The 10,866-nt window shown below is 32.0% G+C and overlaps 5 protein-coding genes across 9 annotated transcripts; 2 read left to right on the top strand and 3 right to left on the bottom strand.

Annotated features, from left to right (window-relative positions):
- LOC104732168 (two-pore potassium channel 1-like) lies at positions 777–2,482 on the top strand. Of its 2 annotated transcripts, none has more exons than XM_010451715.2 (3): positions 777–950; positions 1,262–2,109; positions 2,186–2,482. In XM_010451715.2, the coding sequence occupies exons 2-3, from the start codon at positions 1,343–1,345 to the stop codon at positions 2,337–2,339; spliced, it is 921 nt and encodes a 306-aa protein (XP_010450017.1). In that variant the 5' UTR covers positions 777–950; positions 1,262–1,342; the 3' UTR covers positions 2,340–2,482. The 2 variants fall into 2 exon arrangements, with proteins under 2 accessions (XP_010450017.1, XP_010450009.1); XM_010451707.2 differs by having other exon boundaries at positions 779–950; positions 1,197–2,109.
- Positions 2,555–3,592, top strand: LOC104732159. Its single transcript, XM_010451696.1, has 3 exons — positions 2,555–2,821; positions 2,972–3,072; positions 3,155–3,592. Exons 1-3 carry the CDS (start codon positions 2,761–2,763, stop codon positions 3,464–3,466), a joined length of 474 nt encoding a protein of 157 aa, XP_010449998.1. The 5' UTR covers positions 2,555–2,760; the 3' UTR covers positions 3,467–3,592.
- Positions 3,757–4,512, bottom strand: LOC109129044. Its single transcript, XM_019236594.1, has 2 exons — positions 4,288–4,512; positions 3,757–3,970 (listed from the first exon to the last, which is right to left on the bottom strand). The coding sequence occupies exons 1-2, from the start codon at positions 4,482–4,484 to the stop codon at positions 3,907–3,909; spliced, it is 261 nt and encodes an 86-aa protein (XP_019092139.1). The 5' UTR covers positions 4,485–4,512; the 3' UTR covers positions 3,757–3,906.
- On the bottom strand, positions 7,572–9,544 carry LOC104732132 (two-pore potassium channel 1). 4 transcript variants are annotated; one of them, XM_010451683.2, is made up of 3 exons: positions 9,393–9,544; positions 8,047–8,956; positions 7,572–7,968 (listed from the first exon to the last, which is right to left on the bottom strand). In XM_010451683.2, exons 2-3 carry the CDS (start codon positions 8,916–8,918, stop codon positions 7,803–7,805), a joined length of 1,038 nt encoding a protein of 345 aa, XP_010449985.1. In that variant the 5' UTR covers positions 8,919–8,956; positions 9,393–9,544; the 3' UTR covers positions 7,572–7,802. The 4 variants fall into 4 exon arrangements, with proteins under 4 accessions (XP_010449985.1, XP_010449962.1, XP_010449970.1 ...); XM_010451660.2 differs by having other exon boundaries at positions 8,047–8,974; positions 9,393–9,535; XM_010451668.1 differs by lacking the exon at positions 9,393–9,544 and adding an exon at positions 9,300–9,383 and having other exon boundaries at positions 8,047–8,974.
- LOC104732122 lies at positions 9,876–10,675 on the bottom strand. The gene has a single exon (XM_010451652.2). It carries the CDS (start codon positions 10,489–10,491, stop codon positions 10,183–10,185), a length of 309 nt encoding a protein of 102 aa, XP_010449954.1. The 5' UTR covers positions 10,492–10,675; the 3' UTR covers positions 9,876–10,182.

Here is a 10,866-nt window from a genome sequence, read left to right as displayed (position 1 = left end):
TTGTGTGTTATTGGATTTGTTGGTTATGTTGTTGGAACCTTGGTTAGTGTTATGTTAGGTTGCCGGATAGAATGGTTAGGAATGTTATTGTATTGATGATGTTGTTGGTTTTGTATTATTGGTATGTTTCCGCTGTGCTTAATGTTATTGCTGGTTTAATGTTGAGTTGTGGTTTGGGTTGGTTAATTAAGTAGTATGGGATGCTTAATTATACATTGTATTTAATTGTTAAAAAAAAAAAAAGGGGGTCGGGTTGTTTCACAAAGATATATTATTCAATCTATAAAGAAAACATGTGTATTTTAATTTTCATATTGGCGGATTGGTAAAACTAAATTTATGTGGCTGATAAATTCATAATTTTTATTTACTCACAATTACAATATTATAATTACTACTTCAAAAAAAAATAACTAAATAATGATGCAAATAATACAAACAACCAATATAAAACTATATTATACATCAAACAAATTAAAAATTATAATATTCTAAAATAATTATTATTCAAAAAATATATATAGATTTACCGAATAATTATAATATCAAAAATAAATACATATCAAACAAAATATTTAAATATGTATATATATAACAATAAACTTATTATTATTATATTATTATTTTTAGAATAAATATTGATCCGTGCTTTACAGTTCCTAGTAGTATTATTAAGGATGACGACCGCATGTCGGTTATTTGACTTATACTACTTGTGGTCGTAAGTGTAAAGAAATAATAAATAAGAAATTTCTTCTATAATGGAGAAAAAAACATTTTTACAACGATAACGATATTCAATTATTCATAAGCAGAGGGAAAAAAACAAAAACTAGAGAAGTAAGCACAGAAGCAGAAGGACTGTGTGATTGTGTGAACATCATCAAATGAAGAACAACTGCGAGATCAGACCACACAGCTTGTTCCGAGTTCGATCTTAAAATTTCTGGGTATGTCTTCCATCTTCCTTTAGTTTCGGATTCTGTGTCTGTCTGATTACGATATCACTTTTGGTATGTAATTAAGTTTTTTTGTATCATCTTATTTTTAAGATTTGCTCTGATTCATGGATACTTTAAAAAAGTTATATCCTAATTTGACAATCGATGTAGCTCATACGGTTTCTAGTTCTGTGAATTGACAAGAGATTTGATTAATCTATAGATCTTAATTATAGTTACTTGGTTTAACTGTAGAAATGTCGAACGATTCAGCTCATACGCCGTTTCTACCGACTGACAAGTTAGAAACCATGGCTCAGGATTTCGACCAAAACTCAAAAACTTCTTCTTCAAGAAAAAGAAGATTGCGTCGCTCTAGAAGCGCTCCTCGTGGCGATTGTATGTACGGCGATGACGATGTTAAAACCGACGAACCTGAAGCTACACATCGGAGTAAAATCCCAATTTTAAGTCACTTTCGTGATCTAAACCCGAACCTCCCGCGAGTGATGATGTTCTTGGCTTTATACTTAACCATTGGTACTATCTGTTTCTACCTCGTGAGAGACCAGATCTCAGGCGATAAGACCAATGCTGTGATAGATGCTGTCTATTTCTGTATTGTAACGATGACAACCGTTGGATACGGTGACCTTGTCCCTAATAGTTCTGCCTCAATGCTACTTGCTTGTGCCTTTGTCTTCTCTGGAATGGTTCTCGTTAGTCGTCTTTTAAGTCGAGCAGCGGATTATCTAGTGGAGAAACAAGAGGCCTTGCTCGTTCAGACAGACATTCTTAAAGAGCAGCATGCTAACAAGTTGAGATACAAATGCTATGCTTCATGTCTTTTCCTTGTAGTCCTCATCCTTTCTGGTACGGTTTTCCTTGTAATGGTTGAGAAAATGCCGGTTATCGCAGCTTTCTACTGCGTATGTTCCACGGTTACGACATTGGGTTATGGAGATAAGAGCTTTAGCTCGGGTACTGGACGCCTTTTTGCTGTGTTTTGGATCTTGACGAGTACCATATGTTTGGCTCAGTTTTTACTCTACATGGCTGAGCTAAATACAGAAACCAAACAGAGGGAGTTAGTTAAATCGGTTTTAAAACGAAGAATCACAAACAATGATCTTGAAGCAGCTGATCTTGATGAAGATGGAGTCGTTGGGTAAGACATCAAACATATTTCTCTCTTCTGTCTCACTCTACTTCTTCTTCTTATGTTTGTCTTTTGTGTATTGCAGAGCTGCAGAGTTTATTCTATATAAACTGAAGGAAATGGGAAAGATTGATGAGGAAGATATATCTGGGATAATGGAAGAGTTCGAGTCACTCGATTACGATGATTCGGGTACTCTAACAACGTCTGACATTGTTCAAGCTCAGACGACGTCTTAGATTCAAAAGGTTAAGCGTTGTTAGCAAAATTATGTTGCAAAGACGGTGAAGAGAAGATATTGTTTTGGACCTTTTTGGTATTGTGTGTTTTTAATTAGAGAGATACAAAAATATACAATAAAAAAAATCCACGATTTGAGTAAGTGACACGTGACTGAATAGCGTCCATAGATGTAAATTACAAATATAGCCCTAAGCATATCCTTCTCCGCCGTGCCAATTGCTAAAAATCGAATCCGGATCCGATCCGGTCCGAATCGCATCAAACACCACCATCATCAATTTTTCCCCAAGCTTTAACATTTAGGGTTTCCCCGTAAATCAATCAGGTGAATACAATTCAAATCGAATAAAATTCAAAATTAGCTTTGTGTAAAATTAGTGGGCTATTCGGAGAATCCATGAACGTTGTTGGTCTTCAATGGATACTTCTGTAACGCACACGAATCTTCCAAAGGTAGAAGACGATGATGATGAATGGGGTAAGTAACTCTCTTTCTCTTTTAATTTCTATTTTCCCGGATAAATTTTGGGTTTTTTTTTGGTTGGGTGTGTGGAAATTAGGGTTCTTTGTGTTTATGTGATCGGATCATTGTTTAAATTACGAGATCATTTTTTGATTTGGGTACCAGACAATGATGGGTTTGTGATTCCAAGCTTGGAGATTGAACAAGAGAATGTTAATAGTAATGATTCAGAAGCTCAAACATCAAAACCTTCTTCTACTCCTAAGGTCAGTGTTTTGATGATTTCTATCTCAGAGGAGGGAGAGCATCAAATTGTTTGTAACTCCTTTTTATTATCTCTCTTTGCAGATTAAAGATGAAGAAAATAATATCTACTTAGGACCACATGGAGCTCCTCCTTCGCAGCCTCATCATGATGGTAGTAACAACATTACGAGCCGGAAGCAGCGGTTTAAGCAGAAGCTCAAGGAAGCAGACGAGAAGATGAGTGTCTCTGTCTCCTCTGGTCGAGAAAACAAACTGGCTAACTTGAGAGAGCTTGTAGGTGGTGGAGGTCTTGAGAAAGGAACTAACCACATGGCTAAAGGTGGTGGTGTTTCAAGAGACTGGCTTGATCCACATTGCCATGAATCTCAGTTCGAGAAACGACGACATCTGTAACGCTCCCTTTTGAATATGNTTTTTTTTTTTTTTTTTTTTTTTTTGAATATGTTCCGACCACATCTGTAACGCTCCCTTTTGAATATGTTTTGTATCAATCAAATTATTCAAACACATCTTTAATGATTAGATTTGCTTTTTTTTGACACTTTGACCAATATATACCAATATATTGGTCAAAGTGTCAAAATTATATTAACGCATATATTAAAGAAGGAAATGTAATCGTTAAAGATGTATTTTAATAACGCATAAATAATTTTTTATATATAGGTTTTGATTGGAAATTATATTGTTTATGAAAAGCAAGCCTCTATTTTAGAATGGTTTTTTTTATTGAACATCCACGAAACAACAACACTTCTTTGTAAAGGAACACTAGTGGTGTAGTAAAATATAGTGATATGACTATTGGTCTCTACTGCATGAATCTCCTTTGATCAATTTCTCTTTCCTCCAACCTCAGTTTCCTCATTGTACGTATTATTCTTCCCATGTAAATTCCTGACCATGTACAAAATACTTGAAACTTAGAACAAAGCAAAACTTTTACTATTTATGTATGAAATTTCAAGACATAAGTGTGACAAACATGAGTGTTAATTCGGATCAAGAATCCACATGTTACCTATATGTGTCATAACATGGAACGGTTTAGTTCTAAAGGTTCAAAAAAAGATTTAAGCCTTTTGAAGTTAGTCTATCATACCAACCAAACATGCAAACTTTGTTACCACGTTGCAAAGAGGATTGTATGGTACGGTCTAGTTCGATCATATGTATCAGTAAATTACAAAAGAAGTAATGAAAACAAAGTGTACCTTGAATTGGTTTTTGGAGGGGTAGGACCACCACATTTGTTCTTACAATGTTCAAAGCAATTTCCATCATAATCGCTGCAATCGCGAGAACAATACCGAAAGCAACCTATCCAAGTCCTTTCATGTCTTGCTTCTCCTCCTCCTATCGCAGCCATCATCACCAACATTATCACCATTATCACAATCAATTTTGCCATTTTCTTTTTCTTTTGAAAACAATCTTTTCTTTTGTTTTGTTTTTTTGCCTTCTGATGAATCCTTAGGTTCTATTTATAAAATGTTTAGTACATTTCTATAGAAAGTTAGTTTGCTGGTCAATTTGAATTGGTTTTCTAACAAATTTGGATTTGAATACATCTTAAATGATTTTTATTTTCTACTTCAAATAAAGATTTCATCTCTCTAGGTAAGATTTAACAAATCTATATATACATTTTTTAAGTACATTTTGAATTCTATCTTTCTATTTGTACTTATTTACAAAGTTAATCTCTAAAAAATTTTCCAAAACTAGATTTATTTCAGATTTTGTTTCCTAAATATTTTACATTCCATTCCAAGTTTCCAACTAAAAAAATTACAACAAAATAAATATGGAAACATAAACTAAGGTATATTTAACCACATCTTCTATTGTGTTTTGAATATATTCAATCTCTTAATGAGATTTAGGAAATTTGGAAATTTGATAGATTTTAGGGAAGTTGATATGATTTATAGTAAAATTCTTTCAAATCCCACCTAAAACCATGAGATTTGGATATATGTATTTTTAACTAAACAAATCCTCTCAAATCCTCCAGTATCCCTAAAACTTATTAAAATCCAAATCCATATTTTTGAATAACAGTGGATTTTAAATAACAATTTTTGGGTTCACCCCTAAGGAGAACCCCTTTGTCCACTTTAATTAAAGCAATGAGAATGTGACATGTCATAATATATTTAATAACTTATTTATTCACATCTTTATAAAATAAGGAAACAAAATATGTATACATTATTATAAAATTAAAAATTCAAACCGCTCTTTTGTAAATCCAAACCGGTATATAATTTCATTCTAATTGTAAAATCTAAACCCTAACCATCTCATTTGTAAACCCAAATCCACATATAATTTCGTTCTAATTGAAAAATCTAAACCCTAACCATCTCATTTGTAAACACAAACCGACATATAATTTTATTTCAATTGTAAAATCTAAACTTTAACCACTTCATTTGTAAACCCAAGCCGACATATAGTTTTGTTTTAATTATCAAATCTAAACCCTAACCACTTCATTTGTAAACCTAAACCCACATATAATTTCATTTTAATTGTAAAATCTAAACTCTAATCATCTTATTTTTAAACCTAAACCGACACATAATTTTATTCTAATTGTAAAATCTAAACCAAGCCAATATTTAAATTTCCTTAAATTAAAAGTATACAGAATTTATTTCCTTAATTTGTTTTGCATTTTTAATTTAATTTTGATTTAACTTTTAAATAAAATAATATATAGGAGATTCTGATTGGTTGAAAATGAGGAGGTGAACAACAAGGTTCACCCTAGGAGTGAACCTAAGTATTTTTCGATTTTTAAGTAGACTAGGTAACAACCCACACCATGTGCGGGATAAATCGATTTAAAGAAAATTATTATAAGTAAATTATTATCCTAGAACCAATATATGTTTTGTATCAAACATAATATGTAACTAAAGTTTTTTATTTATTTATTTAAAGCTACGTTTTTCGTGTAAAAAATACGTTTTACCCGTGAAATCTTTGAATGTGTAAGAGGTTTTATGGTAGAGAAAGTATTGATAAAATGTTACTATTTATTGCAATATGTCTTGTGTGGTTTAAAAATCAAATTCATATCTTCTTATGCTTTATCTTGTAATCACAACAATTTTGCATGTTTCTTATGTAACCATAACAACATATACTAAATTACTCTGTAGTTTAATTATTTAATTTTATTATATGTTAGTAACAATCAGATTCTAAACTAATTTTTCTGAAGATAATCTAATTTATTGATTTAATATTTTTGATTAGGCTATTTAAATCATTTGAGTTAGTCGGTTTGTTAATATTTTCTATAAATGATGGATTATTACAAAAAAAACATTATGAAAAATTAATGAAATTCCAAAATCAATGTATTCGTGTAAGAATACATTTTACCCGTGAAATATGTGAACATGGTAAAGAAAATATTTATAAAATGTTAAAATTTATGGCAATATATATTTTTGTGTGTTTTAAAAATCAAATTTATATTTATGATTTATCAAGTAACTATAACAATTTTGCATATTCTACTAATCACTTATTTTAAATATATTATGATTTTTTTGGTTACTAAGTTTATTTATTATGATAAGGGTTACTGTCTCATTCCTTTTTAATAGCACATAGATGAATATACAATTAGAACGTATATTCTTATTCGGTTATCAATATTTCCATTTTTAATGAATAATCACACAAAATGTTGAGATTAATTAGTTTACATACTTAGATATATATAAATAATCACACATCATGATATCCCCTAATTTGTTGTCATTTTTATATTTATTTATGAATATATATATATATATATATATCTACATTTATTGAGAATTAAGTTTTTTTTAATGAGTTGGAGATAATTCATGGGTAATATACTTCTTTTTATAATCAATTATAATAACTATTGAAACCTTGTTATTTAAATTATTATGATAATAATACTAACATAAAAATATCATTTTGTTTTTATATGATTTTGTTAATAAGTTATATGTTCTTTATTTTTATTAACTTTCTATTAATTGATATGTTTTTATAGCCATTTTAGAATATTTTACTTATATTGATTTTAAGAAATCAATATTTATATTAATTTTAAGAAATTAATATAATTTTGACTAGTATATTTGTAAGTAAATTTTAGTGAAATTTTGCCTTACAATCGAATTTGTGTGAGAAATGATAACATATCTAATTATTATTCTGTTAATTGTTTTAAAAATAAATACAATGGCATAGAGCTGTAATTAATTAGAAAATGTAAGGGTATTTTGCTAAAAAGTGTCATGAGCTCTCTGGCGGCGATACATCAGTTTTTTCTCAATTATGCTTCTCTATTAATATATAGGGAATTTTTAAATCACTAATGTCAAGTTGAATACACATACTGGAAATTTCAGAGCAATTTAAAACCAAATCTTTACGTCCTGTCCTTTTAATCATCCATTCTTTGGTGTTTTGGGGGGAGCTTTTCATATCAGATCAATAGTAAGTAAAGTCATATATGTATATATATAGTCGTATAGAGAGATGTACTCAAAATTTTACACTCAGCATCAAGAAACAATCATAAAGGGAGAGTATTGGCATAACATTCATTACAAACTCACAGAAAGATACAAATCAAAGTTTCCAAAAAGCTCTTCACTGTCTTTGCTTTTCCTGTTGTGTGCATATATATAGCTTAACAAAGATTCTCATTCTGACATGATACCGACGCTTACCTTTGAATCTGAGACGTCGTCTGAGCTAGAACGATGTCAGAAGTTGTTAAAGTTCCGGATTCATCGTAATCCAGTTGCTCGAACTCTTCCATTATCCCAGAGATATCTTTCTCATCAATCTTTCCCATTTCTTTCAGTTTATATAGAATAAACTCTGCAGCTCTGCAACACACAAAAGAAAAACATAAGAAGAAGAAGAAGTAGAGTGAGACAGAAGAGAGAATATGTTTGATGTCTTACCCAACGACTCCATCTTCATCAAGATCAGCTGCTTCGAGATCATTGTTTGTGATTCTTCTTGTCAAAACCCATTTCACTAACGCCCTCTGCTTGTTTTCTGTATTTAGCTCAGCCACATAGAGGAAAAACTGAGCCAAACAAATGGTGCTCGTCAAGATCCAAAACACAGCGAACAGGCGTCCTGTTCCCGAGCTAAAGCTCTTATCACCATAACCCAATGTCGTAACAGTGGAACAGACGCAGTAGAAAGCGTCGATAACCGGCATTTTCTCAACCATTACAAGGAAAATTATACCAACAAGGATGAGGACTACAAGGACAAGGCATGTAGCATAGCATTTGTATCTCAACTTATTAGTATGCAGCTCCTTGAGAATCTCTGTTGGACCGAAGCTTTGACGCAAATGGAAAGCCCTAACGAGCAAAGTCTCTTGCTTCTCCACTAGATAATCCGCTGCTTTACTCAAAAGGTGACCAACCAGGACCATTCCAGAGAAGACAAAGGCACAAGCAAGTAGCCTTGAGGCAGAACTATTAGGGACAAGGTCACCATATCCAACGGTTGTCATCGTGACTATACAGAAATAGACAGCATCCAACACACCATTGGTCTTATGACCGGCGATCTGGTCTCTCACGAGGTAGAAACAGAGAGTACCAACGGTTAAATATAAAGCCAAGAACATGATCACTCGCCTGAGGTTAAGGTTTAGATCAGTGAACATTGGGATTTTACTTGGATTTGGAGGTGGTTCGTCGATTTTAACATCATCACTGTACATACAATCACCACGAGGAGCGCTTCTAGAGCGACGCAATCTTCTTTTCCTTGAAGAAGAAACTCTTGAGCTTTGGTTGAAATCTTGAGCCATGGTATCTACCTTGTCAGCTGGTAACAAGGGCGTATGAGCTGAATCATACGACATTTCTACAATCAAACCAAGTAAACTATATAAGATCTGCCAGATCAATCAAAATGTCTTGTCAATTCACAGAACTAGAAACTGTAGGAGCTACATCGATTGTCAAATTTAAGATGAAAATTTCGAAACTTTATAAAGCATATCCATGAAACAGAGCAAATCTTAGAATAAGGTGAAACGAAAACAGCATTCCAAAATAGATGACACAAAAACTTACAAACCAAAACTGACATCGTTTGTGTAAAAGATCAAGTTCTGAGAAATCAACAAATGGACTAATTTCGCAACAGATTCTTCCCAGAGGCAAGAAACAGATTCTAAAGATTAGACCTTTAACAATGAACAGGGACAAGCTGTGTGTGGGGGTGTAAAGAGTAATCAGACAGAGACAGAATCCGAAACTGAAGGAAGATGAAGACATACCCAGAAATTGTAAGATCGAAATCGGAATAAGCGGTGTGGTCTGATCTCACAGTTGGCCAATTCTCTTGTGTGCTTACTTCTCTAATTTAATTTTAATTATCCTTGTCATGCTTAATCATATGCAAACTAATCTAAATTTTTATTTAATGTCATTCCATTACTCAGATGATTAGAAAAAATAATTATAAATTTATTCATTTTTTATAAGATACCCATTTGAATATTTGATTATTAATCTCCGTTTCAATAAAGCTGTACCTGTACGCCGACCCCAAATACATAAATGTGGTTCATGTTTTTATAATCTAAGTTTTTAATTCTCGATCGAGACTTTAAAAAATTGTTAGTCCCCTGCATTTACATTTGACCAATAGTATTGTGTTCATGTGAGTACTAGCTGGCAACCCATGAAACTATGAAAGTTTCAATCCGAGTTTAATTAGTTCTATTTCATCGCTTTTTAAAGAAGAACAGATGTAACTATTAGATGAATATAAGTCGATTGATCACACTTTTTAATGTTAATGATAATACATTATACATCAAAGATTTTGCTAATGCACTCATGATGATACATATATATATATATATATATATATGTATAAATTGCATACTTCAAAACTTCCTCAAACACAGCTAAATATAACACACAAACTGGATTACTAGGTGATGATCGATATACATAATTATAATTTGACATAATTATAAAACATTCTAATTATCTTGTAGACTCATATTGATAAGAGGTCGGTAGAGAGAGACATGAGATCATCCAACACCAACATAAACCTTAAAGCTGATCAGGCCAGAGAAATGATTCAATTGCAAACATCCTCTTGTCTTCAAGAGATCCTTCGAAGGAGAATCCGTATTGTTTGAGGAGCAAGTCTAGGGTGAGATCATCCATGGCTTCATAGTCTGACTTGGAGTATTTAGGGTAGTGAAGAGGAACTTGGAATCCACTTGGGAATTCTTCTTTCTTCATCATCTTTATGATTTTGCTGCGGGTGCTTTGGCAGTTGTTGCTCGTTTGATCCATATGGTTTGAGTAGCCGAACATTTGAGTGAAAGCCGAAGTAAAGAGCAATTTCATGTCCATTGATCTTGGTTGATATATCAAGATTTACAATATTAGGAAGAAAAATAAGTTTTGAAATAAAGATTAATAGTAGAGGAAGGAGAAGAAGAAGAAGCAAACAAGCTTAAGGCAAAAAACCAAAAAAAGAAGCTTAACACAAGCTCAAACTCAAAGGCAAGCGTGGAGTAGTGTAAAGGCAACCAAACACTAGTGCATATATATAGGGCGACGCATAAGACATAAATGTTTTTGTCCGAAAAATAAAATAAAATATATATTTGGTCATCTGATCGTCATTAAAGTTGTATTTATTTATTTTTATCATCAAAACTATAGTAAGTAATTTTACCAACATATAAGCTGTGTTAGAATCATGGACTGCGAAGTAAATAAAGT

Source organism: Camelina sativa, chromosome 2 (assembly GCF_000633955.1).
Source record: "Camelina sativa cultivar DH55 chromosome 2, Cs, whole genome shotgun sequence".
Taxonomy (NCBI): domain Eukaryota; kingdom Viridiplantae; phylum Streptophyta; class Magnoliopsida; order Brassicales; family Brassicaceae; genus Camelina; species Camelina sativa.
Note: the sequence above shows the minus strand (reverse complement) of the source record. Positions and strands in the feature narration are given on the sequence as shown.

Excerpts from the sequence above, each read along its gene's own strand:
- LOC104732132 (XM_010451660.2), bottom strand. The coding sequence starts at position 8,972 with ATGTCGTATGATTCAGCTCATACGCCCTTGTTACCAGCTGACAAGGTA. Across the intron at positions 7,969-8,046 it reads GATGAAGATGGAGTCGTTGG|AGCTGCAGAGTTTATTCTAT; the intron begins GTAAGACATCAA and ends TGTGTGTTGCAG.
- LOC104732159 (XM_010451696.1), top strand. The coding sequence starts at position 2,761 with ATGGATACTTCTGTAACGCACACGAATCTTCCAAAGGTAGAAGACGAT. Across the intron at positions 2,822-2,971 it reads AGACGATGATGATGAATGGG|ACAATGATGGGTTTGTGATT; the intron begins GTAAGTAACTCT and ends TTTGGGTACCAG. Across the intron at positions 3,073-3,154 it reads AACCTTCTTCTACTCCTAAG|ATTAAAGATGAAGAAAATAA; the intron begins GTCAGTGTTTTG and ends CTCTCTTTGCAG.
- LOC109129044 (XM_019236594.1), bottom strand. The coding sequence starts at position 4,484 with ATGGCAAAATTGATTGTGATAATGGTGATAATGTTGGTGATGATGGCT. Across the intron at positions 3,971-4,287 it reads CCTCCAAAAACCAATTCAAG|GAATTTACATGGGAAGAATA; the intron begins GTACACTTTGTT and ends GTACATGGTCAG.
- LOC104732122 (XM_010451652.2), bottom strand. The coding sequence starts at position 10,491 with ATGGACATGAAATTGCTCTTTACTTCGGCTTTCACTCAAATGTTCGGC.
- LOC104732168 (XM_010451707.2), top strand. The coding sequence starts at position 1,199 with ATGTCGAACGATTCAGCTCATACGCCGTTTCTACCGACTGACAAGTTA. Across the intron at positions 2,110-2,185 it reads GATGAAGATGGAGTCGTTGG|AGCTGCAGAGTTTATTCTAT; the intron begins GTAAGACATCAA and ends TGTGTATTGCAG.